The following is a 24,451-nucleotide window of genomic DNA, read 5'->3' as shown; positions in this document are numbered from 1 at the left end:
TGATAAATTATATTTATTGTAATCCTTATAAACGTCACATTTTACAGGTCAATTGGATATTACTAGTTACTATTACCTACATTGACATCTTGCATGACTCACTGTATTGAAATGTTTTCATATCTACTATACAAGGAGTTAGAAGCCTGATCTGTTAAGGAACTTGGCAAGCATACATTGAAAGCTTCATAATTTTGTGATTATTACCTGAAGATGTAACTTCAGAAATGTGAACAGGGGAGAATGATATAATGGGATGCATGTGTGGCAGAAGTTGTTACCTGCATAGTAACTGAGCCAAGGTTCTCAAAAAAAAAAAAAATCTATAGAAGACCTGGGTCCTATATCCTAAATCACCAGGAGGCCACTTAGACAAGTTTCTATGGAAACAGACAAGCTGATCAGTTTATTTGCCTTCTGTTCCTTTCTGGTCATTGTCTGCACAGTCGGCTTGGTGCCTCCTTCCCTGTGATCTCAGATACACAGAGAGGATCAACACTTGTACCATAGATACTTCTACCTGCCTGTAGGCCACTATGAAGCATAGACGAGAAACTTGCATAATCACTTGCAAAAAGTAATAAAATTCAGTGTAGGAATGGAATAGCCAAAAAATGAAGGAAAAGAAGTTTAATGATGAAAAAAAAATTAGCTCTGATAAAGGAACAGGCCAGGGAACATAAAGAGCAAAGACTAGATTTTCAAATTTTTTTGTCAGTTGAATACAAAATATTAACATATTTCTTATCTCATTAGAAGACCAAGAAAAAAAGGGAAATAACAGGAAGGCTCTGTTCATAGTAGAAATAAATATAAATTAACTAGGACGCCACGATCGACCAAAAAAAAAAAAACTCTTATAAATTAACTAGGATTAAAAAAATTTTAAAGTATATGACTTATATGGGGAAATCATTGGAAAACATTTGCAAAAATAGACCCTATTAAATAAGAGTTTGGTAAAAACAAAACAAAAAATCCAAAAAAGAAGATGGTATATTCAGTGGGGGAAGTGGATCAACTAATAGTGTTAAAAATAACTGATTATCTATCTGGGAGAAGCCAAACTGATCCTTAAGCAGTATAAAATATTCTCTTATTTAAAATTTTTTTAAAGCAAACCTATGGGACTCAACAAATAATAACAGTGGGGCATAGAGGTAAAAGATCAAAGGAAACTGAAATACAAGGCTCATTACCATACCCAAAACAATTGAGTGCTTATGGCTTACATCTATAATCCTAGTTACTCAGGTGGCTGAGATCTGAGGATCATGGTTCAAAGCCAGCCTGGGAAGAAAAGTCCATGAGTCTCTTATTACTAGTTATCCAGCAAAAACCTGGAAGCAGAGGTGTGGCTCAAGTTGTAGATCATGAGTCTTGAGTAAAAAAGGCAAGCAAGAGTACAAGCCCCTGAGTTTAAGCCCTAGTACTTGAACTACCCAATAAATTGAAAGGATGCAGTAGTGGCCATGATAATGGAAGTTAAAGTAATAATTTGGAATAATTTGAAGCCATCTCACATTTCTGGAAGTATGAGTTATTTTTAGGGCATGTTTATACCTAAAGTTTAAGAAAAAATAAACAGCCTCAACTTTGGAGCCCTGTCCTCTCCCTTTCTCTCTTCTCTTTTCTCCCTTTTTCTGAGAGGCATTTTTGTCACTATGTAGGTGGGGCTGGCCTTAAAAGCATGTGCTACCATACAAGATGATTTCCTAAAGTTTTGTTAAAATAGAAAAGCAAAATGTAGAAATATGTATATTCTTATGTTTGTGTGTGTGTGTGTGTGTGTGTGTGTGTGTGTGTGTGTGTGTGTGTGTGTACTGGTACTGGCTTGAACTCAGGGTCTATGTAAGCTCCCATTTATACCTTTTGCACAAAGCTAGTAGTACTCTACAACTTGACCCACACCTCCTCATTTGCCTTCTTGCTGGCTAAGTGGAGATAAGAGAATTAACTGGCTTTAAACCATGATTCTCAGATTTTAACCACCCTAAATAGTTGGGATTTACAGGTGTGAGCTATCAGCACCTAGCTTTCTTTATTGTTGGACTTGTGGCTTGATCCCAGGGCCTGTCCTGGAGCTCTTTTGCTCAAGGCTAACACTCTACCACTTTAAGTCAGCTCTCCTTCTGGTTATCTGGTGAATAATTGGAGATAAGAGTCTCAGTCTTTCCTGCCCTGGCTGGCTTTAAACAGTAATAATCAGATCTCAGCCTTCTTGAGTAGCTAGGATTACAGGCGTGCGCCACCAGTGCCTAGCTCCTAGCTTAAACTTAAAAAAAAAAATCCTAACCAGGAAAAAAAATAACCATAAATGTTTATGGATGTATAAAAAAACAGGCAAAGTTTGGCAAAGGGGAGCAAGGACATGAAGTACTTGTATTATGAACTTTACGTGGACTGAAAAGCAGCCTGCACTGGTGGCGCACACCTATAATTCTAGCTTGTCAGTAAACATCTGAGGATTGAAGTTTGAAGCCAGCCCAAGACAAAATGTCCTTGTGATTTCTATGTCCAATTAACCAGAAAAAAAAGGCTAGACGTATATATGTGGCTCAGCGGTATAATGCCAACCATGAACTAGCATGGGGCTACGGGTTCATGTAGTTCCAGTACGGGGACTCAAAACAGCTGGGCATTGGTAGTTTACACCTGTAATCCTAGCTACTCAGGAGGCTGAGATATGAGGATTGCAGTTTGGAGCTAGCCAACAAGGAAAGTCTGAGACTCATCTCCAAGTAAGCCCCTAAAAAAGCTGCAAGTGAGGCTGTGACTCAACTGGTGGAGTACAATGCTAGCCTTGAGCAAAAACAAAACAAAACAAAAAAAACTCCGGGTCAGCACTCAGACGGAGTTCAAATTTTATGACCAACACACACACATGCAAACAGAGGGAGGAAGGCAGTCATTAAATTATTTTTTTCTAGGAAGTATGATTTACACATATGTAAAAATGAAAATTTAAAACGGAGTTTGAAGGGTATTCTGTCAAATGTGAAAAAAATTGGCATTTGAATCCCAGAATTAAAATTGCAACCATTGAAAGGGACGTGCCACTAACAAGTCACTAGATTTAGTGATGTGGCTCCACCAGGGTGGAAAATCCTTCACATGAAATATCACCCACTCATATCCAATCAGGGAGAGCGCTTGTTTCTTTGAGAGGAACCTGGTCAGTGATCTTGAACTGCAGCTCTGGAACCCCCACAGCTGAACTTGACAATGGCTCCAATCAAGCCAACAGCCTGGAAGCTGGAAGTCCAGGGCCAAGTCCCCGCAAGAGCAACTGGAGCTTCCAGCTGTTAGGGCCCCACGGGACTGTAGCTAGTGGGGCTCATCTATTCACCCTGTAAGGGACAAACATGAACAAGCCACACCTGAGGGCACAGCTTGGTATGGCTTGGCTCCCCCCTAGTTTCTAGCGCCCCTTAATTCCACGCTTACTGTTCTGTGGGGGACCCATGATGGCCTTCTGACATTAGGTGTAAGCTTAAGCCTAAACCACAGGCAGACCTCAGCTTTGATGGGCGGCTGGTTTACAGGTGGGGTGTCCCCAGCGGACCCTAATATTTCCCGGGTGTTCCCAATATGGGAGAACAGTACGAGCAAGCCACTGCTTGAGAAGTGCAAAGGCTAACTGCAGTGTTTAAAGCTCTTTCTGCGTAGTTGTAGGTGGCTCTTAAAAGAGCCGTTGGTTTGCTAGAAACTTCCAACCAGAGCTGCTTACTTTTTCTTGGGGGCTGCCTTCTTAGGCTTGGCGGGGGTCTTTGGCTTCGTCACCTTTGCCTTGGCCACCTTAGGCTTGACCGCCTTGGCTTTAGCAGGGCTTTTGGCTACTTTCTTCGGCTTCACAACCTTAGGCTTCTTGGGGCTTTTGGAAGGCTTCTTGGGCAGCGCGGGCTTCTTGGCCTTTTGGGGGGTCTTGACACTCTTCTTAGCCGCGGCCCCCGCCGCCTTTCCGGGCTTCTTGGAAGCAGCGCCGGCGGCCTTGGGTTTGGCCGCCACTTTCGTGCCGCTGGCTTTCGACTCAGGAGCCGTTCTCTTAGCGAGCTTGAAGGAGCCGGAGGCGCCGGTGCCCTTGGTCTGCACCAGGGTGCCTTTGCTCACCAGGCTCTTCAGACCCAGCTTGATGCGGCTGTTGTTCTTCTCCACATCGTAGCCCGCAGCCGCCAGCACCTTCTTGAGCGCGGCCAGAGACACCCCGTTGCGCTCCTTGGAGGAGGAAACGGCCTGCACAATCAGCTCCGACACTGAAGGGCCGGCAGGCTTCTTAGCGGCGGCGGCGGCCTTGGCAGGCTTCTTCGCCTTCTTGGCCGCCGGAGGCTTCTCAGGTACAGTGGAAGTAGCCTGCGTGGCGGGTGGTGTCTCAGACATAGCTGCAGGAAAACACCCAAGCCAGCAAAATCGGACAAAGTTGTGACTCTGAGACCCCGGCGAGGCCTATTTATAGAGGGGGGTGTGCTGTGATTGGTGGGCGTTTTAAAGCCCGCCTCTACACCCACGCGCCTCTGGAAGGCCCCTGGAGGATTGTTTAGGACTGTGGTTCGGCTTCGCTTTCCCGCGCAAATGCACCCGCAAAGCTTTCCTAGTCAACTCTTTGAGGTGAAAATCTTAGGAGATCAATGTTGCACTGCAACCAGCAAAGGATGCCATTTCCCAGATTCATACCCAGTTTAACTTGGATTTAGAAAAGTCCTTGGAGAAGTTCACTGGTGTTTTATCAAGGAACGTGCGAGATTATCCTGAATAATGGGGAACACAGAAAAGGAAGATATGATTGTAGGCATTGCCAGTAGGTCTTCATCCTTATTGTATTTTCCTGATAAAGCTGAAGGTGCACTTTTAATATGTTTTGGCCAGAAAAATGAACCATAGAAAACTCTGGAATTCACTGACCTAAATTAACATTCGTACAATTTGGGAAAGAGTAAGCAAACATTTCCTGCAACGTAATACAGTTCAGTAGTACGATTTTTAACATTTCGCCTTACATTTAGCCCAGATGGACTCTGTTTTCAAACTGTTCACTATCAGCATATAGCATATGGACACAGTTACTTATTTTACACAAAAAGATGAGGCTCAAGATCGCTTTCCTGACAGGCATTGTCCCAAACTTTGGTTTCTTTAGTTAACAAGAGCAATATTGCAACATTTAAGTTCTACCTTGTTTATGGCTGTAAAGAGCATTTCGAGCAAATAGCACGCTACCACTATTTCACATTGCGAATCAATAAACTAATGGGAGAATAAAATGCTATCAGACTTATCACCCACAGTCCTAAATGCCCGGTGCTCAGGAGAGCCAACCACAACTTATTCTCCCGCGTTTTGTTGCGGTTTTCAAATAAGTCCGCAGGAGCCTACCAACCTGAGATTTGCGCATTTGAACTATGAAGCCGATAAAGTTCTAGGCTCAGGCCCATTTTCCCTACCAGTGTTTTCAGCAATTTATTTTTATTTAGAATTGGTTTCCAAACGTGTCATGTACCAAGAATTTGGCAGAGAGCAATTGGAAACAATCACAAATCCTGGTCTGAAGGATAAACGCAAAGCACATTTTTAAGTAAATCCTTTATGAAAGACAAAAAAACGGCGGAGGGAGATATTCTCGATGTAATAAGCAAAACTTCGGTCCAAATGCAGCTGTATTATTTGACTCAAATAGGGGTTCCTGTTTCCTATTATGTTAAACTGCCTTTAGATAAAAATGAGATGCTCCATGCAAATGAAGGATGCTGGATCTACTTTTTTAATGGCTGCTGAGTTAAGTGTAATGAACCAATCAAAAGGTAGTACCGGGAATCCTGCTGCTAATGTCTGCATGAGAAAGCTACCCCGTGTGCTCTTTCTCAAGATTATTCCCTTTGCTGTCTGGACTTCTGAGGTTGCTGTAGGGCTCTTTCCCTGCTTCACAGGGGCAACAACTTTTACCTGGTTGAAGGTGGCCCATTTATATGCCTGTAAGTGGTGCTAGCTCCAGCCACTTCCTTTCGTCTGCCTAGTTATACCTTCGCCCTTAAAAAATATAACAGCTTGAGAAAGGTTGATATACTGCATAACGTTGAGCATGGATATTTAATTTTTAAAAAAGTCTTGAACAGAAAGTGGTATTCGAGCAATCATGTGTCTTACTACGAGATTATGCTCTGTAAATTTCAGCAAGATTTCCCTAACAAAAGACACTGCATTTGTAAAAAGCTCTCGAGAAACTCCATATTGTGTAGACCAACAAGGAAGTGTAAAATATTTCAGGGGAACAGGTGCTCAACATTTAGTTTTGTGCCGCCTCCCTTCCCCCCGGGAATAAATCTTAAAATTATGGAAGTTAATTCCTTTGCTTTCACACATAAAAAAAAGTACGTATCAGGCTACAACAACCAGAAGGCACAAAAGCAGGAAAAAACAAAACAAAACATTTTAAACGGGTAAGGGGTGAATCTGAAGAAAATGAAGGATTAAAAATAAACCAATCAGAGTCTGTGACGTCACAGATGGAAGAATTTTTGTCCAATCACTGCACTTTGCATACTATAAATATGAGCAACCTTGGCTGCTTACCACTATATCTTGGCTTTGTTCTATCATGGCTCGTACAAAGCAGACCGCTCGTAAGTCCACCGGTGGCAAGGCGCCCCGCAAGCAGCTCGCCACTAAGGCCGCTCGCAAAAGCGCGCCAGCCACCGGTGGCGTGAAGAAACCTCACCGCTACCGGCCCGGGACCGTGGCATTGCGTGAGATCCGCCGCTACCAGAAGTCTACTGAGCTGCTGATTCGCAAACTGCCGTTCCAGCGCCTAGTTCGTGAAATTGCGCAGGACTTCAAGACTGACCTGCGCTTCCAAAGTTCCGCTGTGATGGCGCTGCAGGAGGCATGTGAAGCTTACTTAGTGGGTCTTTTTGAAGATACAAATCTCTGCGCTATCCATGCCAAGCGGGTTACCATCATGCCCAAAGATATCCAACTGGCACGCCGCATTCGCGGGGAACGTGCGTAGTTGCACTGCTATAAGCACCCACCAAAGGCTCTTTTCAGAGCCACCTACGTTTTCAAGTAGAAGTAGCTGCTTTCCTTGGCTTCTCTATGTGCCTTAACAAAATCATCCCTGACAAGCTATAACGTGAGATCAGTGTACCCAATGATAATGAACGTGAGCCCGGCCTTGTAATAGTGGGGAGGGGGAAAGTTAGTGGTTCCGGTGTCTGTAGGAAGTGGTCGGCGGGTCGCTTGTCAGCTCCGCCCCTAACTACTTACTGGTCCATCCCCAACCCTGAGTCGTGGGCCAGACAATAGGCTAAGGCTTGGTCTGCGAATCCAAGGCAGCCTGTGGAAAGCCGATTCCTGTTTTGCAAAAATAAACAGCCAAGTTCTGTTGGTGTTTCCTGACCCGAGAGCTAGAAGTCTTAAGGAGAAAGCGAGGTCCTGATACCCTCATATAAAAGAATGGAATGGTGACCACGAGTTTTAAAAATCATTTAGTTTCAAATTTGGTTACTAAAACAGCTGCTGAAAGTACTAATTGAAATCAATTACAGGACAGTTAAAAGCCAGTTTCCAAGGCCCCTCCCTACAGCCGTTTTCTTGGCTTGGAGGAGGGGTTAAGGGAGGGATCGCTTGCGTCAGAATTGCCGCAGGCGCGCTTTCTATTCTCTGCGTCTGCAAGGGGGCGGGGCGAAAGGAAGGAGCAGATATATATAAGGGCGAACTCTCGCCTTCGCCTAACTTCTCTGGTTGCAGTCATGTCTGGACGCGGAAAAGGAGGAAAAGGCCTGGGCAAGGGTGGCGCCAAGCGTCACCGCAAGGTGCTGCGCGACAACATCCAGGGCATCACCAAGCCCGCCATCCGGCGCCTGGCTCGCCGCGGCGGAGTCAAGCGCATCTCCGGCCTGATCTATGAGGAGACTCGCGGGGTGCTGAAGGTGTTCCTGGAGAACGTGATCCGCGACGCCGTCACCTACACCGAGCACGCCAAGCGCAAGACCGTCACCGCCATGGATGTGGTCTACGCGCTCAAGCGCCAGGGCCGCACCCTCTACGGCTTCGGCGGCTAGTTCGTGCTGTCGCTTTCATTTGTGAACCAAAGGCTCTTTTCAGAGCCGCCCACTTGTTCAAAAAGAGCTGTAATAGTGTCGGGAGTTACAGGTGAAAGCCTGGTACATCGCTTTCTTATGCGTAAGTACTGTTGCCCAAGTATCAGTTTTCCCTCAAAATGCCAGGTGAACTGTTTGGCTGACGTCTCAATGTCTCACTCAGGTGGGAAGTTCTTGCCTTTTTGAATTGTTTTTCCCTAAGGTGTTTTCCCCTAGGGATTAAAGGAATGGAAGCGGCGCTGCAGCTCAAGCGGTAGAGCGCTCACATTGAGCTGAAGAGCAAAGGGACAGCACCGAGGCCCAGAGTTCAAGCCCCACGGCCGACAGAAACAAAAAACAAAAAAACACCTACTGGTCTGAGAAGGTGGCTCAGTGGTAGGGCGCTTGCCCTGCATGACGCCCTGGGTTTGATTCCTCAGCACCACATAAGCAGAAAAAGCCGTAAGTGGGACTAAGGCTCAAGTGGTAGAGTACTAGCCTTGAGCTGAAGAACAGCGCCCAGGCCCAGAGTTCAGGCCCCATGACCAGAAAAAAAATTTTTACAAGTTTAGCATTTTTAATGTTTCCTGAGCTATCACCAGCACACACCTCATAATGAGGCCGTGAAAAGCTGCCAGACAAAAGAACTCACTAAAGGAGCTACGATGACGCCCTGGGGAACCTACTTCATACAGGACACAAATCCCACTTCCCAGGAGATGCGCAACTCTTTTTGTAAGCAAATGGGAGGCCCTAAAAAGGGCCTTTAGAATTAAGATTTTTAAAGGTGATGGGGTGCGGCGATTTTAACCGCCGAAGCCGTAGAGGGTGCGGCCCTGGCGCTTGAGCGCGTAGACCACATCCATGGCGGTGACGGTCTTGCGCTTGGCGTGCTCGGTGTAGGTGACCGCGTCGCGGATCACGTTCTCCAGGAACACCTTCAGCACGCCGCGGGTCTCTTCGTAGATCAGGCCGGAGATGCGCTTGACTCCGCCGCGGCGAGCCAAGCGACGGATAGCGGGTTTGGTGATGCCCTGGATATTATCGCGCAGCACCTTGCGGTGCCGTTTTGCTCCGCCTTTACCAAGGCCTTTACCTCCTTTCCCTCGGCCAGACATATCTAAAACTGCCTAGAGCGACCAGTAAGAACACTGAATTTCACTTTGGGACCATGAGTAATTATAAGCTGCAATCGGACCTAATTGAGAACTGTAGGCGGGAGCGTACTGCTGCCGCGCCTTTGCTCCGCCCCCTTCAGCCAGCAATCCTTACGAACTGAGAAATGCTTTCGCTTTTTAAGCCCCTGCTGTTTTTTTTCTCCAACACTGCTATTTGCACCTCAAGTTGCTGTACGTACGTTTTAGCATTTTAGTAAGAACCTAAACTTTAATACACTGCTCAGAAAAGACTCAGAAATGTACCACTATGGTTTATTTCAAGAATTAAAAGGTATCTTGCCTGTAGTAGAAAATCAGTAACTTCTTGTCAAAGGAACTTCTTGTCAAAGGGTTCTATTCAAGTAAACCTTGTAATTAAGCACCTTTGTTTTGTAACTTCTCAATGAAATACCTGTCTCAAGGCCTTATTAGTCTATTCGTGTCAACTTAATTTTCAGGCCTAATTGCAACACTAAGTCTACAGGTCTGGTTTTGCCACTTGAACATGTTTTGGCACTTCTACTTTCTCCTTAGAGAAAGTTCCCTTTATAAAATTGTGCAGTAATAATAGCTTTCATGGATTTGGGTGGCCAGAATTAGGATCAGCAAATGCAAACAAAACAGGCTGTCACAAAGTAGTGCTACATACATGTAATATTGTTTTTAAGCTTTTACTTTTAAAATCTGCCTTGAATTGGAATTTTGACCTGAGCTCTTGATTTCAAGTTTTAACTCCCAGCCCCATGTCACTATGAGAAAGTGCATATATATTAAAAGTTTTTTTAATAAAGTGCAAGATGTTGCCACATTTTATTTTCTATTTGTATATGTTCAAAACAATTGCCCCAAAATATTTCATTGTTCTCTTTCTCAAGTGTATGGACAATCACATTAAGTTACCCAGAGCCATGTCATGAGTGCAGTTCAAATTTTCAAATCTCCATGCAGATTTCTCAATTTTGGGTTAAAAATTACTAAAACCTTACTAAGTCACTTTTACTGAGTACATTGGAACATCTACTGCCAATATTTTTGTTGTTCCTAAGAAAATGTGTAGCCCAAGCTGGATTCAGACATGTCATCCTCCTTTCTCAGTGTAGGCTGTGATGACTGCTGTTTCCTTCTGTGCTGGACACTACTGCTAAATATTTAAGCCTGAAAAAAATGTACCCTGATTTTGATGTGTTTCTCTCCTTTGGGAAGTTTGATCTTTTCATACAGTGTCTCTAATCAAAACAGTTTCTAGACTCAAACAACATTAGCTATAAACTTTACTGTCTGGTAGATCACTCTAAGGTGCTTGGAGAAGAAAAATTAACTGAAGACCTTGTGACAACCAATATTTAATGCAGACAATACCATTATAAAGAGGTAAGAAAGACCATATCTGGTTAGACTCTCCTACTGGGTCTCTGAATGTCATAAAATTGATTAACAGGGTGAAAGCACCGCACATTTATTTCATGTTTGTGAGACAGGCTAGGGTCCATAGAGAAATGAAAGCCCTTAACATGGGGGGGGGGGGGGCGCTCGAGGGAAAGGAGGGATAAATTTCTTTTTGTGTGTGTGTGGGGGGGGGTGTCCAGTCTTGGGCCTGAACTCTGGGCCTGGGCGCTGTCCCTCAGCTCTTCAGCTCAAAGCTAGCGCTCTAACACTTGAGCCACAGTGCCATTTCTGGCTTTTTTCTTTTTGCTTATGTGGTACTGAGGAATCGAACCCGGGGCCTTAAGCATGCAAGGCAAGCGCTCTACCACTTCCCAGCCCAGGAGAGATAAATTTCTATCTTTGATTTTTCAATGTAGGTTGACGGTTTTTTTATTCTAAACTAGGCAGAATCTACCAAAGTAATACAAATAAAATCAGAAGGTAGAGGTTTGATTTTTTTTTTAAATCCTAGAGTATAAGAAATACACAACTCAAAAAATTAAAATTTCTATACAGCAGTGTCAAAAATAGACTGCTATCCCAATAACAAACCTGTAAAATGGGTATTGTTATAGTGCATAGCAAAGATGAAAGTAGAAATCAACTCCATGTTGATTTCTATCACAAATTCACTAATTCTAAAGTGAAGAGGTCTCTAGGATGTATGTCTGTCATTCTTCAGCATATTATTACATATAATACCCAAGTTAAATAGTTGAAAATGCAGAAACTACTTTTAAGACACTATTCCCATCTAACTGCCTTACAGTACTTAGTCCCCAAATTCTGAGAAATATTTGTGAAAGTATTTAGTCGGTGAACTTCCTATTTGAATACAGATGTACCCAGCCATACTCGTTTGTTGTAATCATCCAGGTGGACATACACCTAATAAACACATCTTAGTACTCAGGTTTGTATGGAGTAATTGGTTCAGAAGAGTGTCACTTAAGACCCAGGTAAGGAATGCATCCAAATTCCCAACACATCAGTCCAGTGATCGGATCTATTGTGCACCACTCTACCTCTATTCCTGAAGGCCACAGGAAAGGCTCCCAAGGTGCAAGGGTAGGTTTTAAGGCACAACGCGTATAATCCACCGAAAGCCCCAGCTGTATACACTTGACACTGCATTACATTCTTCCTCAACCTAGTTCAACTAAACTTTGTCCACCCAAGCCGAGAGCTTGTACTTGCAGGCCCGAGTCAATAGCCTTGGACCTTTGCCCACACTGCCACCTGACACCCTTCAGGTTCTGGAAGGCTTGCATAGCAGGTGACTACAGCTGCTTTTTGAAACATGTGGGTGGCTCTGAAAAGAGCCTTTGGGTTAACAGGTACAAGCTTAGATCTACATTTAAGCCCTCTCTCCACGGATGCGGCGCGCAAGCTGGATGTCCTTCGGCATGATCGTCACCCGCTTGGCATGGATGGCGCACAGATTGGTGTCCTCAAAGAGACCCACCAGGTAGGCCTCACTCGCCTCCTGCAGCGCCATCACAGCGGAACTCTGGAAGCGCAGGTCGGTCTTGAAGTCCTGCGCGATCTCGCGCACCAGCCGCTGGAACGGCAGTTTGCGGATCAGCAGCTCTGTAGACTTCTGGTAGCGGCGGATCTCGCGCAGCGCCACGGTGCCGGGCCGGTAGCGGTGAGGCTTCTTCACGCCGCCGGTAGCGGGAGCGCTCTTGCGAGCGGCCTTGGTGGCCAGCTGCTTGCGGGGCGCCTTGCCGCCAGTGGACTTGCGAGCGGTCTGCTTAGTACGAGCCATGACAGGGAGTAAGGAACGTCCTCAGGAGACTTGCACTGTGTGGCGAGCAACCCCTCTTTTATACAATCAGACTACCAATGATTGGGCCCACGCAATTCGAAAGTGCGCGCGCTTTTAACTGATTGGTCCATTCCTGTACCAGAGAACCCTGATTACAAACTGCTTTCACTGCCTTAAAAAGGAACAATGAAACCAGTTAAATGTTTTGCGAAGTGGGGAGTGGAATAGGGCAGAGCTATAGAGTAGGAAGGGTGTGGTTGATTCACGTATGTGTAAAAATGTTACAATGGACTCCATCATTGTATAATTGTTATTATGCACAACAATTTGCAGAGCAAGCGTCTGAGCCTCTTAAGGTTAGGGGAAAGAAAGCTTGCAGTTTAGTGAATGAAGCCAATGCCCTGCTCTTTACCATAGCCTTTATTCACCTTCTACATACATAGCAGGTATCGACAAAATTTGCAGAGCAAGCTTCTCACTCAAAAATTTAAACAAGGCAACCACTTGAAACGTGGAAAATCTCCTGTATATCGTCAATTTACATTTTTTGAAATACCTTACTTATATTGAAGTCAATTGCATATGGGTTTTACTTTTAAGTAGAACTCACTTAAAATGAAAGGGTTTCCCTTGGCATGATACAAGTATTGTAAGCATCTGGGGAAAGCCCTGGATTTGAAAGTTAATCTCAGTATGTTAAATGTGAAGGGTAAAATGGTAACTTTTTCTATTGAGAAAGAATCTCATTTTAGTGAAGCTGGCCAGATACACCGAGATCCAACACTAGCCACTGCTACTACAGTGGTGTACAATGACGCCTGCTTTACTGAACTGGCAACAATTTCGGACGCCAGAATTTTTGAAAGCACTGGCTAAAGACGCGATGCATTGCTTCATTCGCCCTTTTCTTACATCAACTTCTTTCTATAACCAAATGCTGTTTTCTCCTCAAAAATTGTGTTTTATAGAGGTATAGATCGGTAAGAAAACGATTGGTACAAAAAAAAATTTCAAATGACAGCTCATTTTATAGAAATAGTGGGTGGCTCTGAAAAGAGCCTTTGTTGTTATCCTGATCTGTCTTGCTCAGAATTGCAAAGCGGTTACCTAACAGGCTTATTTGCCCTTAGCCTTATGGTGACTCTCGGTCTTCTTGGGCAGCAGCACAGCCTGAATATTAGGCAAGACACCGCCCTGTGCGATGGTCACACGACCCAGCAGCTTGTTGAGCTCCTCGTCGTTGCGGATGGCCAGCTGCAAGTGACGCGGGATAATGCGGGTCTTCTTGTTATCCCGGGCCGCATTGCCCGCCAGCTCGAGGATCTCCGCAGTGAGGTACTCCAGCACCGCAGCCAAATACACCGGGGCGCCGGCTCCGACACGTTCCGAGTAGTTTCCCTTTCGGAGAAGGCGATGGACGCGCCCTACTGGGAACTGCAGACCGGCTCTGGAAGAGCGAGTCTTAGCTTTAGCGCGAGCTTTACCTCCTTGCTTTCCGCGACCCGACATAACGGCGGCAAAAATGAAGAACTACACAAGAAAAATGCAGGTATAGCACTGTATAAACGGGGAATGAGAAGTATTTATACTAACGGAAGGGAGCCTGTACGGGCTTTTTCCATTGGCTAACCTAACTACCAATGGAAAATAAGAATTTTCATCCTTCATTTGCATACAAGCCTGTGGATTTATGTTTGCTTCAGTCAGCAGTCAGGTTTGATGCCTTTTTACTTGAATACCAATAACATGGAGCACTTTAATGATCTATGGGAGACTATTAGGGAGACACAATGGTTCATGTCAGCAATTCTAGCTACTGAAGAAGCTAGAGATTGGAAAGATAAGGTTAGAGGCCAACAGGAACCAAAAAAAGGTGTGAATCCCACCCTGTCCTGCCCAGTAGGATTGAGATACAGCCCTGCTGGCTCTGGACTGGGTAATCCTCAGACTAAAAATTAGGGAAGGGAGAAGCTCTGGAGTGTGTCTCAGGTGGGAAGGCCCTGAGATCAAACCTCATTACTGGGGGGGGAAAAAAAACCTATAAGCAAGGAGTGGGAGTGTTTTATTCTCAGAGCTGTGCCTCTTGGCCAGTGGTCCTTTTGGGGGAGTCTGGTTTGGATTTTTAGAAAGTAATCTATTCAGAACAATTTCTGAGTATGTAGAATTAGTGTGGTAGGCATTGTTTTTTTATGTGTCTGTGGAGAAAGGGGCTTATTAAGCCGAGGCTGGCCAAAACTTGCTATCTAGTCTATACTGCTGTCCACCACCATGCAGTCTCTCAGATCTGGGATTATTTTGCTCATTAGGCCTCATGACAGAAATGGAGGAAGAAAGCAAACGATTCTTCATTGTAGCCAAACTCTTCTTGTTTTTTTTTTTTTTTGGGGGGGGGGGTCCAGTCGTGGGGCCTGAACTCTGGGCCTGGGCGCTGTCTCTCAGCTCTTCAGCTCAAGGCTAGCACTCTACCACTTGAGCCATAGCGCCACTTCCGGCTTTTTTTCTTATTGCTTATGTGGTGCTGAGGAATCGAACCCAGGACCCATGCATGCAAGGCAAGCGCTCTACCACTGAACCACCTTCCCAGCCCCCCAAACTCTTCTTAAACTGCCAGGACTATAAGTTCCTGAAAGGACTAGATGATCAGTCCCTGACCTAGGTCTTCTTTCATTTTATCTATGTATGTAGCTGTGAGGGTAACCTTGAAGATATGTAGTGTGTTAAACCCATTTTAATGAGATTGCGAAGCTTCATACACCACAACAGTTATTTACCTTGCCAGAGTTAAGACGACTAGAGTCTCCCCCATTAGCTAGGAAAGCCTTTCACACCTTGATAAGTGACATTCCCAACCTTCCTAACCCTTGCTCTTTTCTCACTTGCCTACAAAATAGCATTATAATTATTCCTGTACACCCCTCATTTATAATTAGATATTTCTCCTTTCAGATCTGTCAGTTTGTTTGTTGCATATACTTTATATTTAATTAAATTCACACATATTTAGATTGCCTTGATTTTCTCACTCAATGTATGTTTTTATCATTATTCAATATCCCTCTCTGTTCCTGGTCATTTTTTAAATAGCTGATCATTGTTAGCTAATAACTTAACACTTCCTTACTCCCCTCTAAAGGCAGTGACAGTAGAAAAATGAACGAGAAATTTTTCATAAATTAGTTTACATGTATGGGGGCATATAGCAAATAAAAACGAATACTCAAACACCCAGTGAGATCAACATACTTATATACCTTCCTGGAGCACAAAGGAGGATGAATATTGGTAATGGAGGGATAATAGAGAAAATGAGTGTGTGTCTGTGTGTGTGTGTGTGTGTGTGTGTGTGTGTGTGTGTGTGTGTGTGTGTGTGTGAGTGAGTTGTGGGGCTTGAACTCTGGGCCTGAGCACTGTCCCTCAGTTCTTTACCTTAAGGCAAGCGTTCTGCTTGAGCTACAGCACCACTTCCAAGAAAATGATTTTTTGAAAACATTAATAGGTACTGAAGGGAACAAGTACAGAATCTGGTACAGTCTGTCTTGCATTAACTTCTAATTTTTCTCTCCTGAAATTTATTCTTCCTAGTTTGAGATTCCTGGAAGCAGATTCATGACATTTGACTTCCTTTTGAAGGATATGTCTCTAGGTAGATAAGGGAGTTCAGACAGTCCCTCTGCATTTGCCGCTTCCCAAGCACCCTCAGTTGATAAACAGCATACTAAACTGCCATGCTTTGGCTTGAATTTTCTGAACTCACTGAAGCACATAATCATCTCTAGACTTTTAAGGTACTAGAATACAAATACTCTATACTATGGCAATACTCAATCAAAGTGAGAGTATGTACCACAGCACACTATGATAATATTATATATTAATTGCCTGGTCTTAAAGCTGATACATTGAGGAATAGAAAAATCAACAAAGATTGCTGAATCTTGCTGTTTTTAATTTTATGGTTTGTGAAATTAAGCAAATGGTACCCAGCTGGAGGTGAACAATGCACTAAAGGAATTTCTAAAGGCTCAGAACCAAGGATCTACTTACAAATAAGATGATGGGAGGGACAAGAAACAGGTGTGAGAAAACCCCCGATCCCTTCCTAACCCAGTGTAGTCAGTCAGTACATGGTTTTAGTCAAAGAACCTAGGAGGAGAGTAAAGGTACTCATTTTCTGTTAACCTTTCATTTCTTTCATTTTTTTTTATCCCTATGATTTTTTTTACTAATAGCCTCCCTTTTATGATTATTATTTTCATGATAAACAACAGCAGTAAATAATAACTGCTTATTGTTTTTGGAAAGTTGAAAAAAACCTATGATTGACCTATTCCAAATATTTATAATCTCTGAGAAGGATTTAAGTGATTAAGTAGCAGTGCTTGTTTTCCATCCAAAAGAAGGTTTTGAGCAATTGTTATACAAGGGCACAGCAAAGAGCAATCACAGTAACTTAGAAAAATCAAGAGAATTCCTGAGGGAGATATCCAATGTTTATTCAATGTGTGCTTAACAAGTCCCTGGTAAAAGCCAGAGTGTTTTAGGTACCCAAGGCCACAGCAGTGAGCAGACAGCAACATTATCCTCAGGATGATCATGTTCTTGTTGAGAAGGCTCACAGTAAGGTAAATACATAGAAAAAGTGTAGCATATGAGTGATATGGAAAAAAAATTGAATATAGAATGACAATAGGCAAGAACAGGATGAGAAGGAGAGAACATGTCTTTATTTCAGACATGAAGCCAGCCTATTAGAAAAAAATATATACCTCAGTAAAATGAGAGATATATTAACAAACAAAACAGGGATGTCAAAAACCAAATATCAGAAGGTACATATTTTCTAATTTCTTGACCAAATTCTAGATGATTTGGGATGAAGCATTACATATATACGTATATATACATGCAAAAATTACAAGAAATGAATGGGAAAGTAAAGGCTTTTACAGATGAAGGATGGGGGAAAAGAAAAGAATTTGTTGCCAGCATACCTATCCTCAAAAGCATAACAACAGGACATTTGTGGAATAGAAATTTACAGAGGAAATCTGGGAACAGTATAGGAAAGGAATAAAAATTTATTTGCAAAAATTATGGATAAGTATAATACTTTTGAAAATTTAGAGCAAAATGAGTAATTATTAATGTCTGTGAAGGAGGTATTTAGGGTAAGTATAAACAAGGCAAGATTGCAGATAAATTAAAATGGATTACAGAAAAATGTTCGAGAAGTTCATAGGAAAACCAGAAATAGAAAAATAGACAAATTAATAACATTTTCAAAAAAGAAAAGAAAAGAAGAAAAAGCGAGAAAAGAAAAGACAATTGCAGTGTTAGGTTAGGGGAATTACATTTCTTGATTATCTTCCATTTTCAAGTGGAACAAATAAAGAACACCCTATAAATTCTTATCCTGTATCTACACAAATAAGAGGCCAAGAAAACTTTTCCTATACTATATCCACTTAGTTGCATTATGTCAATAATAATTGATATGTTAAGTTCTCATATTACGTTACTTTTCACATCCTTAAGCCCTGTGATTATCAGAATTATACTAAATGAATATTGCCTAAACGTAACAATTGAAATGATTAGCTAACTCAATAACAATTTCCATGCCAACAGTATGCTGTCATATATAACTTCAAATGTAACTATAGAATAAAATTAAATGAGACAAAAAGATAAACCATAAAGACTTCAACTGTAAGGTTGCAAGAGTATCTGTAGGTTTTAGTATCAGATAAGAAGACTTTAGAGGAAGGAAAATGACCAGGAATTGAGAGGGATATGGCATAATGAGAAAAACACACGTTCAACAAGAAAATCAAATTTTTAATGTGTGTGAAATCAATGAACTACAAAGAGCAGCAAAAAAGGATATATCTGAAAGGATAAATATACAACTATAAAGTGTTCAGGATACATCTCATCAGCTTATAGAAATCCAGCTTGTAGAAATCTGTCACTTATGGCAACTTGTCAAACAAGTAAAAACAAGATTATTCATAGCTCACTGAATTTATATTTAATAAGACATAAGGAATATAGTAGATATGTAATATATCCTTAAATTTGTTCATCCATGGCAACGATGTGGTAAAAAAAAAAAAAAGATTGTAAATAGAGCAACATCCCTAAAGGATGGACAGGAGGCGTGCTAATATCACAGTAAAATAAATATTATTATAAAATGTTGTTTTGTTTTGGGGCCTGAACTCTAGGCCTGGGCACTGTCCCTCAGCTCCTCAGCTCAAGGCTAGCGCCCTACCACTTGAGTCACAGAGCTGCTTCTGGCTTTTTCTGCTTATGTGGTGCTGAGGAATCAAACCCAGGGCCTCATGTATGCAAGATAAACACTCTACCACTCAGCCACCTTCCCAGCCCTAAAATGTTTATTGTTCAAATAATAAAGCAATGAGACTTAATTTTTTATGTCTTCAGCAAATAGATTTAAAGGTTTGTTGGTGAGACTATAAGAGGATAAAGCAACTTGGGAATATGGATTGAAGTACTGCTCTTGTATGATTGGAGCCATAAATCTCACTTCTAATACATACCCAAAAGGAATCTCATAAATTACATGTAGGAAAACATCAAAAATATTTTCAGAATAACAATAAAATGATCACCAGAGAAAGGAAATTTAAAATGAAATGCAATCGTGCAAGTGATTGTTAGAATCTCTTCAGTTAAAAGAATAACAATGCTAAAGTATCTCCCATATAACATTTATGTATCTGTGTATAAAGTTTTTGCACAAAGGGAAATTTCTAGTAGGTTAGAAAAATGAACCTATAATTGATTTTTGTGGATTTTTCCCCCTCTTTACTATCCTTAAATTCATTGCTGACACCTCTAAAATAACTGATAAATGTACCCAAATTTATTGAGGATTTTATTCAAAAATGAAGTCCAGAAGTAAATCTCCAGACAAGCAAGGATTCCTGTGGATTTTTATGGTCAGTTCAGTGAAGTAGATAGTTGTGAAATGTGTCTACAAGTATCTTGCTTCAAATTGACAGAACAGGAGAGATCACATGGGGACCTCAGCAAGACCTGTGTGCAGAGTCTTCTGTGAGATTCTGTCTTCAGAGAAAAGATAAGGTCTTATGACCAGTTTCAGCAATTCAAGGAATTCTTTGCTACTTTTTAATGTCTTATTTTAGGGTAGAATGGCTATGAGAAGGTGAGACCTTTGTGCTTCTTTTCTCTCAAATATCAAGGTGTCGTATTTAATAATGTGTCCTATATCAATGAATTGGCTTGAAATTATTAGTGATTATTACCCTACTTTTCCCCTCCCTTTTTCTTTTTGATTGCTTTTTAATTTTCCTACCGAGTGTTGCTACATGCCCAGGCTGACTAGACTCAATCTCTGGAGACCTGGGATTTACAGGTCTGTGTTACCATTGTCAGTCAAATGATTATCACTTTTAAATAAAGGTCATGTACTATTTCCCCCAGGATGTTAAGAGAAAACACAAAAACTAACTTGAATGAGCTATTAATAGAAATAAGATAATAAAGCACTAACAAGTGTTGCAGTAGGCAAAATTAAAAATCAAGTCCCCTGCCCTAGATCAGGGCCAAGGAATTCCAAATCCTTTAATTCTTAACCTTTTAAATCTTCCTCCATCTCAGAAACAATCTCAGGACCTTTGCCAACTATGTCTTTGTGGGCTTTTCTTTATGCCAAACTCTGTCATCCTTCAAATTAGGTATAGTTTTATTCCCATCTTATTTGAAAAAGGAGGAAAGAGGTTGGGGATGGAGAGGGGAAGGGGGGGGGGTGGGGAGAAAGGAAGCAAGCAGACAAGTTATTGAAGACAAGATAGGAAAATAAACTCCACTTCAAGAAAGCTCAGTGAAAATGTTGAGAAATAATGTTACTACTAGGAATCTTTTCCAGAGAAAGAATCCTAAAGGCCACATTCTGATATTGAAGCCTCAGTTAGTATGGGAATTAAAAAAAAAAAAAAATTAAGGCATCTCGACAGTATGTTGCATATACTGATAGTACTTCTCATACAATGATTTACTTACTTATACCTTGTGTGAGACCAGAAGATAGTTTTAACTTTTACCTTGTTTGGCAAACCCTTCTTTATTTCATCTAAACACGGTGTTGAATAACACTAGATGGAGGGAAAGCTTGTAGTAATTTTTTTCCCTTTCACACAACTCCCTGTTCTTCCCCTCCCACATCCAAGGATGCAAATGTTAACTTCTTAATCCAGACCTTTGCCGATTTCTAATAATTACTTTTGAAATCCCAGATTCTCTGCAAAAGAAAACTGCTAACTTCTCCAATTGTGGTCAGTTCAGGTCAGCTGCATTCAGACAGGAAAGAGCGCGAAATTCAAACCCATTGTTCATGCCGAGCTCTGGCCAACGCACACGCCTGTACACAAATAGCCCAGATTATCTGAGACGCCAGAAAAATTCAAAAGGCTCTAAAATAGTTATGAGTAAACACAAAAAAGGGAGGAATTTAATTGTTCCAGGAGATGTAGGTGCGTCACATTAAGATCTAGTAGAGAATCAATTACTGTTTCCTTAAAGTGATAGTACTCAATTTACATCACAGTTCCATCTCTAGGGAACAAATAAATGCCAAATGACTGCAGGCCTCTTTCCTTAGGCAATCACTTAACAGCTTTCCAATAGGAAAAACTCAATTCGCCCAGTATAAACTTACTAAGTCAAAATTATTCAAACTACGATAGATTTACAAACAGCCATCAGCCCTGAGCCAATTTTGAACATCACACCTTAGAGCTTAAGGAGTTGGACGCCAAGAGTTTTAGCTTTTTTCATGATAAAGTGGGTGGCTCTGAAAAGAGCCTTTGGATTAAGAAATGTCTAAAGGCAATTACTTGGAGCTGGTGTACTTGGTGACGGCCTTGGTGCCCTCGGACACGGCGTGCTTGGCCAGCTCCCCGGGCAGCAGCAGGCGCACGGCCGTCTGGATCTCCCGAGACGTGATGGTCGAGCGCTTGTTGTAGTGCGCCAGGCGCGACGCCTCGCCCGCGATGCGCTCGAAGATGTCGTTCACGAACGAGTTCATGATGCCCATGGCCTTGGACGAGATGCCGGTGTCCGGGTGGACCTGCTTCAGCACCTTGTACACATAAATGGAATAGCTTTCCTTGCGACTGCGCTTGCGCTTCTTGCCATCCTTCTTTTGCGCCTTAGTAATGGCCTTTTTAGAGCCTTTCTTAGGAGCTGGAGCGGACTTGGAAGGCTCAGGCATGGCTGTCCAACAGCAAAGAAAACCGGTTCTACACTAACAAAAAGCAGGACAGTAAGAGGAATGTACTGTTTTTATGTATAGTCCAGTGATTTAAATGAGGGTTTAACATTTGTCCCTTCTGATTGGCTACAAAACAATCCTGAAGTAAAGGAAGTTTATGCAAATTGTGGATTTACAGTCTCAGTTTCTATTGGATAGACCCTAAGCCGATTTTGACCAATAGACTGACTTTATGCTTAAGCCTTACGCTACCTATAAAAAGAGGGTTTCAGCCCAAAGCGGGTTCCTCTTCATTCTGTTCTAGTCAAATCACAATGTCAGGGCGTGGTAAGCAGGGAGGCAAAACCCGAGCCAAGGCTAAGACCCGCTCGTCTCGCGCGGGCCTGCAGTTTCCAGTAGGCAGAGTGCATCGCCTGCTTAGGAAAGGAAACTATTCGGAGCGCGTCGGCGCCGGTGCCCCGGTGTACCTGGCGGCAGTGCTGGAGTACCTCACCGCCGAGATCCTGGAGTTGGCCGGCAACGCCGCTCGCGACAACAAGAAGACCCGCATCATCCCGCGCCACCTGCAGCTGGCCATCCGCAACGACGAGGAGCTCAACAAGCTGCTGGGCAAAGTCACCATCGCTCAGGGTGGTGTGTTGCCCAACATTCAGGCCGTGCTGCTGCCCAAGAAGACCGAGAGCCACCACAAGGCTAAGGGAAAGTAAATAGGGACAAAAGAGGGAACAACCGGCCGTTTGTTTCCAGATACCTAAACGGCTCTTTTAAGAGCCACCCACGTTTTCACCAGAAAAGCCGCTAACGCTGTTGTTAATATTGTATTTAAATTATAGCCTTGAAGGGCTGGGAAGGTGACTCAGTGGTAGAGCGCCTACCTTGCATGCTCGAGGCCCTGGGTTCGATTCCTCAGCACCACGTAAGCAAAAAGAAAAAAAAGCCGGAAGTGGCGCTGTGGCTCAAGTGGTAGAGCGCTAGCCTTGAGCTGAAGAGCTGAGGGGCAGCGCCCAGGCCCAGAGATCAGGTCCCATGACCGGACCCCACCCAAAAAAATTGTAGCTTGCAGAGAGATAAATACAAAAGGCCACATGAAGGCACATTTAGTACACGAGCTAAAACTGGATCCCTGAGTTACCAAAACGCTGTTCTACAGCATTTTCTATTAGCTTTCATCAGCTAAGGATTCTAATTTGGGGGCATGGTGACCACGCCCCAAACCCCAACCCGTGACCAGCACTGAGGAGGCAGGGTAGTCCGCAAAGCCACAACCTTACTACCAAGAAAGGTCTTGTCTCAAACATCCGAGGTGGGTGGTGAATCTCAGATCACACTCCTTTACTGAAAAATCAAAACGTCCAAAACCGTTAGGCACTGCTGTACTTAGACCAAAATCATAAAAGGATGACGGAGGACAATTTGTCCAATCAGATGTTCTTCTCGTGAACCAATCCGCAGGAAGATTCTTCAGCCAATGATTTTGTCGCGCGGGAGTTTTTAAAAACATTTCAAGGCCAATCACATTGCTTACAAGCGTATTTAAGGCCAACCTGTAGGCACCTTCGCTACAGGTTGCTGTGTGTCTTCTGTTATTCGAAATGGCTCGTACCAAGCAGACCGCTCGCAAGTCCACCGGCGGCAAGGCGCCCCGCAAGCAGTTGGCTACCAAGGCCGCTCGCAAGAGCGCTCCGGCCACCGGCGGCGTGAAGAAGCCTCACCGCTACCGGCCCGGCACCGTGGCGCTGCGCGAGATCCGGCGCTACCAGAAGTCCACAGAGCTGCTGATCCGCAAACTGCCGTTCCAGCGGCTGGTGCGCGAGATCGCGCAGGACTTCAAGACCGACCTGCGCTTCCAGAGTTCCGCTGTGATGGCGCTGCAGGAAGCGAGCGAAGCCTACCTGGTGGGTCTTTTTGAGGACACTAACTTGTGTGCCATCCATGCTAAGCGGGTGACTATCATGCCGAAGGACATCCAACTGGCTCGTCGTATCCGTGGAGAGAGGGCTTAAAGTCCAGCAAGTGTTTCTGACTGAAAAAGGCTCTTTTAAGAGCCACCCACAGTTTCACTGAAGTAGCTGTAATATGTTGATTCAGCCGCAAGAAGCCACGGTTTTTTGCAACTGCAGGATTCTTGCTGGTTAAAGTTGGTGTTTAATATGATAACCGAAACCCCATCATGGGCATTTTTATTACTAAAAATACTTATTGTTACCGTCAAGTATGCGAGTGTCACATGCAAAAATGTAGCTCTGTATTGCCAGGAATTAACCATTCTATGTATGTATATGTTCACATGTCACATATAACTCCATATAAGGTACAGCTAAATTTTCTCTTGCCAAGATTTCAAATACTCTCGTCTACATTCTAACAAGTCACAAAAAAGTCAATTGCAACTGCAAGATTAATAGAAATAACATTCACTATGATCAAAAAAAATTTTTGACAAAAAATACCATCGTAAAGCTCCAGATTACTATGGTCTTAGAAATAGAACATCAACATTTGAGTTTTAATAGCTTCAGGGAAAATTCTGAGCAAGATCTTTTTCAATTTATTCAGCCTTCCCTTGCATCCTAACCTGTTTATATTTCACTTCAGTAGAATCAGAGAGTTAAAAATTGCTGTCTGGGATGAGACTCAGGTTTCAGGCTCTTCCTATGATGTTTAGGATGATGGTGTGTTACAAAGATATTTGAAGAAGAAACATCTCAATGGATATAAAATTAACGTTATTCAATTTGAGCATTCGTTTAAGGTAAATTCTTTCACACAA

The 24,451-nt window shown here is 42.9% G+C and overlaps 7 protein-coding genes across 7 annotated transcripts; 3 read left to right on the top strand and 4 right to left on the bottom strand.

Moving 5' to 3' along the window:
* Nucleotides 1–3,715: 3,715 nt before the first annotated feature.
* H1-1 (H1.1 linker histone, cluster member) lies at nucleotides 3,716–4,384 on the bottom strand. Its single transcript, XM_042684192.1, has one exon. The coding sequence runs from the start codon at nucleotides 4,375–4,377 to the stop codon at nucleotides 3,727–3,729; it is 651 nt and encodes a 216-aa protein (XP_042540126.1). The 5' UTR covers nucleotides 4,378–4,384; the 3' UTR covers nucleotides 3,716–3,726.
* A 2,205-nt stretch (nucleotides 4,385–6,589) lies between these two features.
* Nucleotides 6,590–8,069, top strand: LOC122111388 (histone H3.1-like). Its single transcript, XM_042684196.1, has 2 exons — nucleotides 6,590–6,918; nucleotides 7,727–8,069. The coding sequence occupies exons 1-2, from the start codon at nucleotides 6,590–6,592 to the stop codon at nucleotides 8,052–8,054; spliced, it is 657 nt and encodes a 218-aa protein (XP_042540130.1). The 3' UTR covers nucleotides 8,055–8,069.
* An 802-nt stretch (nucleotides 8,070–8,871) lies between these two features.
* Nucleotides 8,872–12,430, bottom strand: LOC122111387 (histone H3-like). Its single transcript, XM_042684195.1, has 2 exons — nucleotides 12,090–12,430; nucleotides 8,872–9,202 (listed from the first exon to the last, which is right to left on the bottom strand). The coding sequence occupies exons 1-2, from the start codon at nucleotides 12,420–12,422 to the stop codon at nucleotides 8,879–8,881; spliced, it is 657 nt and encodes a 218-aa protein (XP_042540129.1). The 5' UTR covers nucleotides 12,423–12,430; the 3' UTR covers nucleotides 8,872–8,878.
* Nucleotides 12,431–13,458: 1,028 nt separating this feature from the next.
* On the bottom strand, nucleotides 13,459–13,956 carry LOC122111385 (histone H2A type 1-B). Its single transcript, XM_042684193.1, has one exon. It carries the CDS (start codon nucleotides 13,929–13,931, stop codon nucleotides 13,539–13,541), a length of 393 nt encoding a protein of 130 aa, XP_042540127.1. The 5' UTR covers nucleotides 13,932–13,956; the 3' UTR covers nucleotides 13,459–13,538.
* A 7,282-nt stretch (nucleotides 13,957–21,238) lies between these two features.
* Nucleotides 21,239–21,717, bottom strand: LOC122111386 (histone H2B type 1-B). The gene has a single exon (XM_042684194.1). The coding sequence runs from the start codon at nucleotides 21,679–21,681 to the stop codon at nucleotides 21,301–21,303; it is 381 nt and encodes a 126-aa protein (XP_042540128.1). The 5' UTR covers nucleotides 21,682–21,717; the 3' UTR covers nucleotides 21,239–21,300.
* A 269-nt stretch (nucleotides 21,718–21,986) lies between these two features.
* On the top strand, nucleotides 21,987–22,459 carry LOC122111536 (histone H2A type 1-D-like). The gene has a single exon (XM_042684402.1). It carries the CDS (start codon nucleotides 21,996–21,998, stop codon nucleotides 22,386–22,388), a length of 393 nt encoding a protein of 130 aa, XP_042540336.1. The 5' UTR covers nucleotides 21,987–21,995; the 3' UTR covers nucleotides 22,389–22,459.
* A 759-nt stretch (nucleotides 22,460–23,218) lies between these two features.
* Nucleotides 23,219–23,745, top strand: LOC122111530 (histone H3). The gene has a single exon (XM_042684396.1). It carries the CDS (start codon nucleotides 23,274–23,276, stop codon nucleotides 23,682–23,684), a length of 411 nt encoding a protein of 136 aa, XP_042540330.1. The 5' UTR covers nucleotides 23,219–23,273; the 3' UTR covers nucleotides 23,685–23,745.
* Nucleotides 23,746–24,451: the final 706 nt, after the last annotated feature.

The sequence above is a fragment of the Dipodomys spectabilis genome, unplaced genomic scaffold (genome assembly GCF_019054845.1).
Source record: "Dipodomys spectabilis isolate Male_0828 unplaced genomic scaffold, ASM1905484v1 ptg000085l, whole genome shotgun sequence".
In the NCBI taxonomy this organism is placed as follows: Eukaryota; Metazoa; Chordata; class Mammalia; order Rodentia; family Heteromyidae; genus Dipodomys; species Dipodomys spectabilis.
The sequence above is the reverse complement of the archived record's forward strand: the minus strand, read 5'-3'. Positions and strand labels throughout refer to the sequence as shown.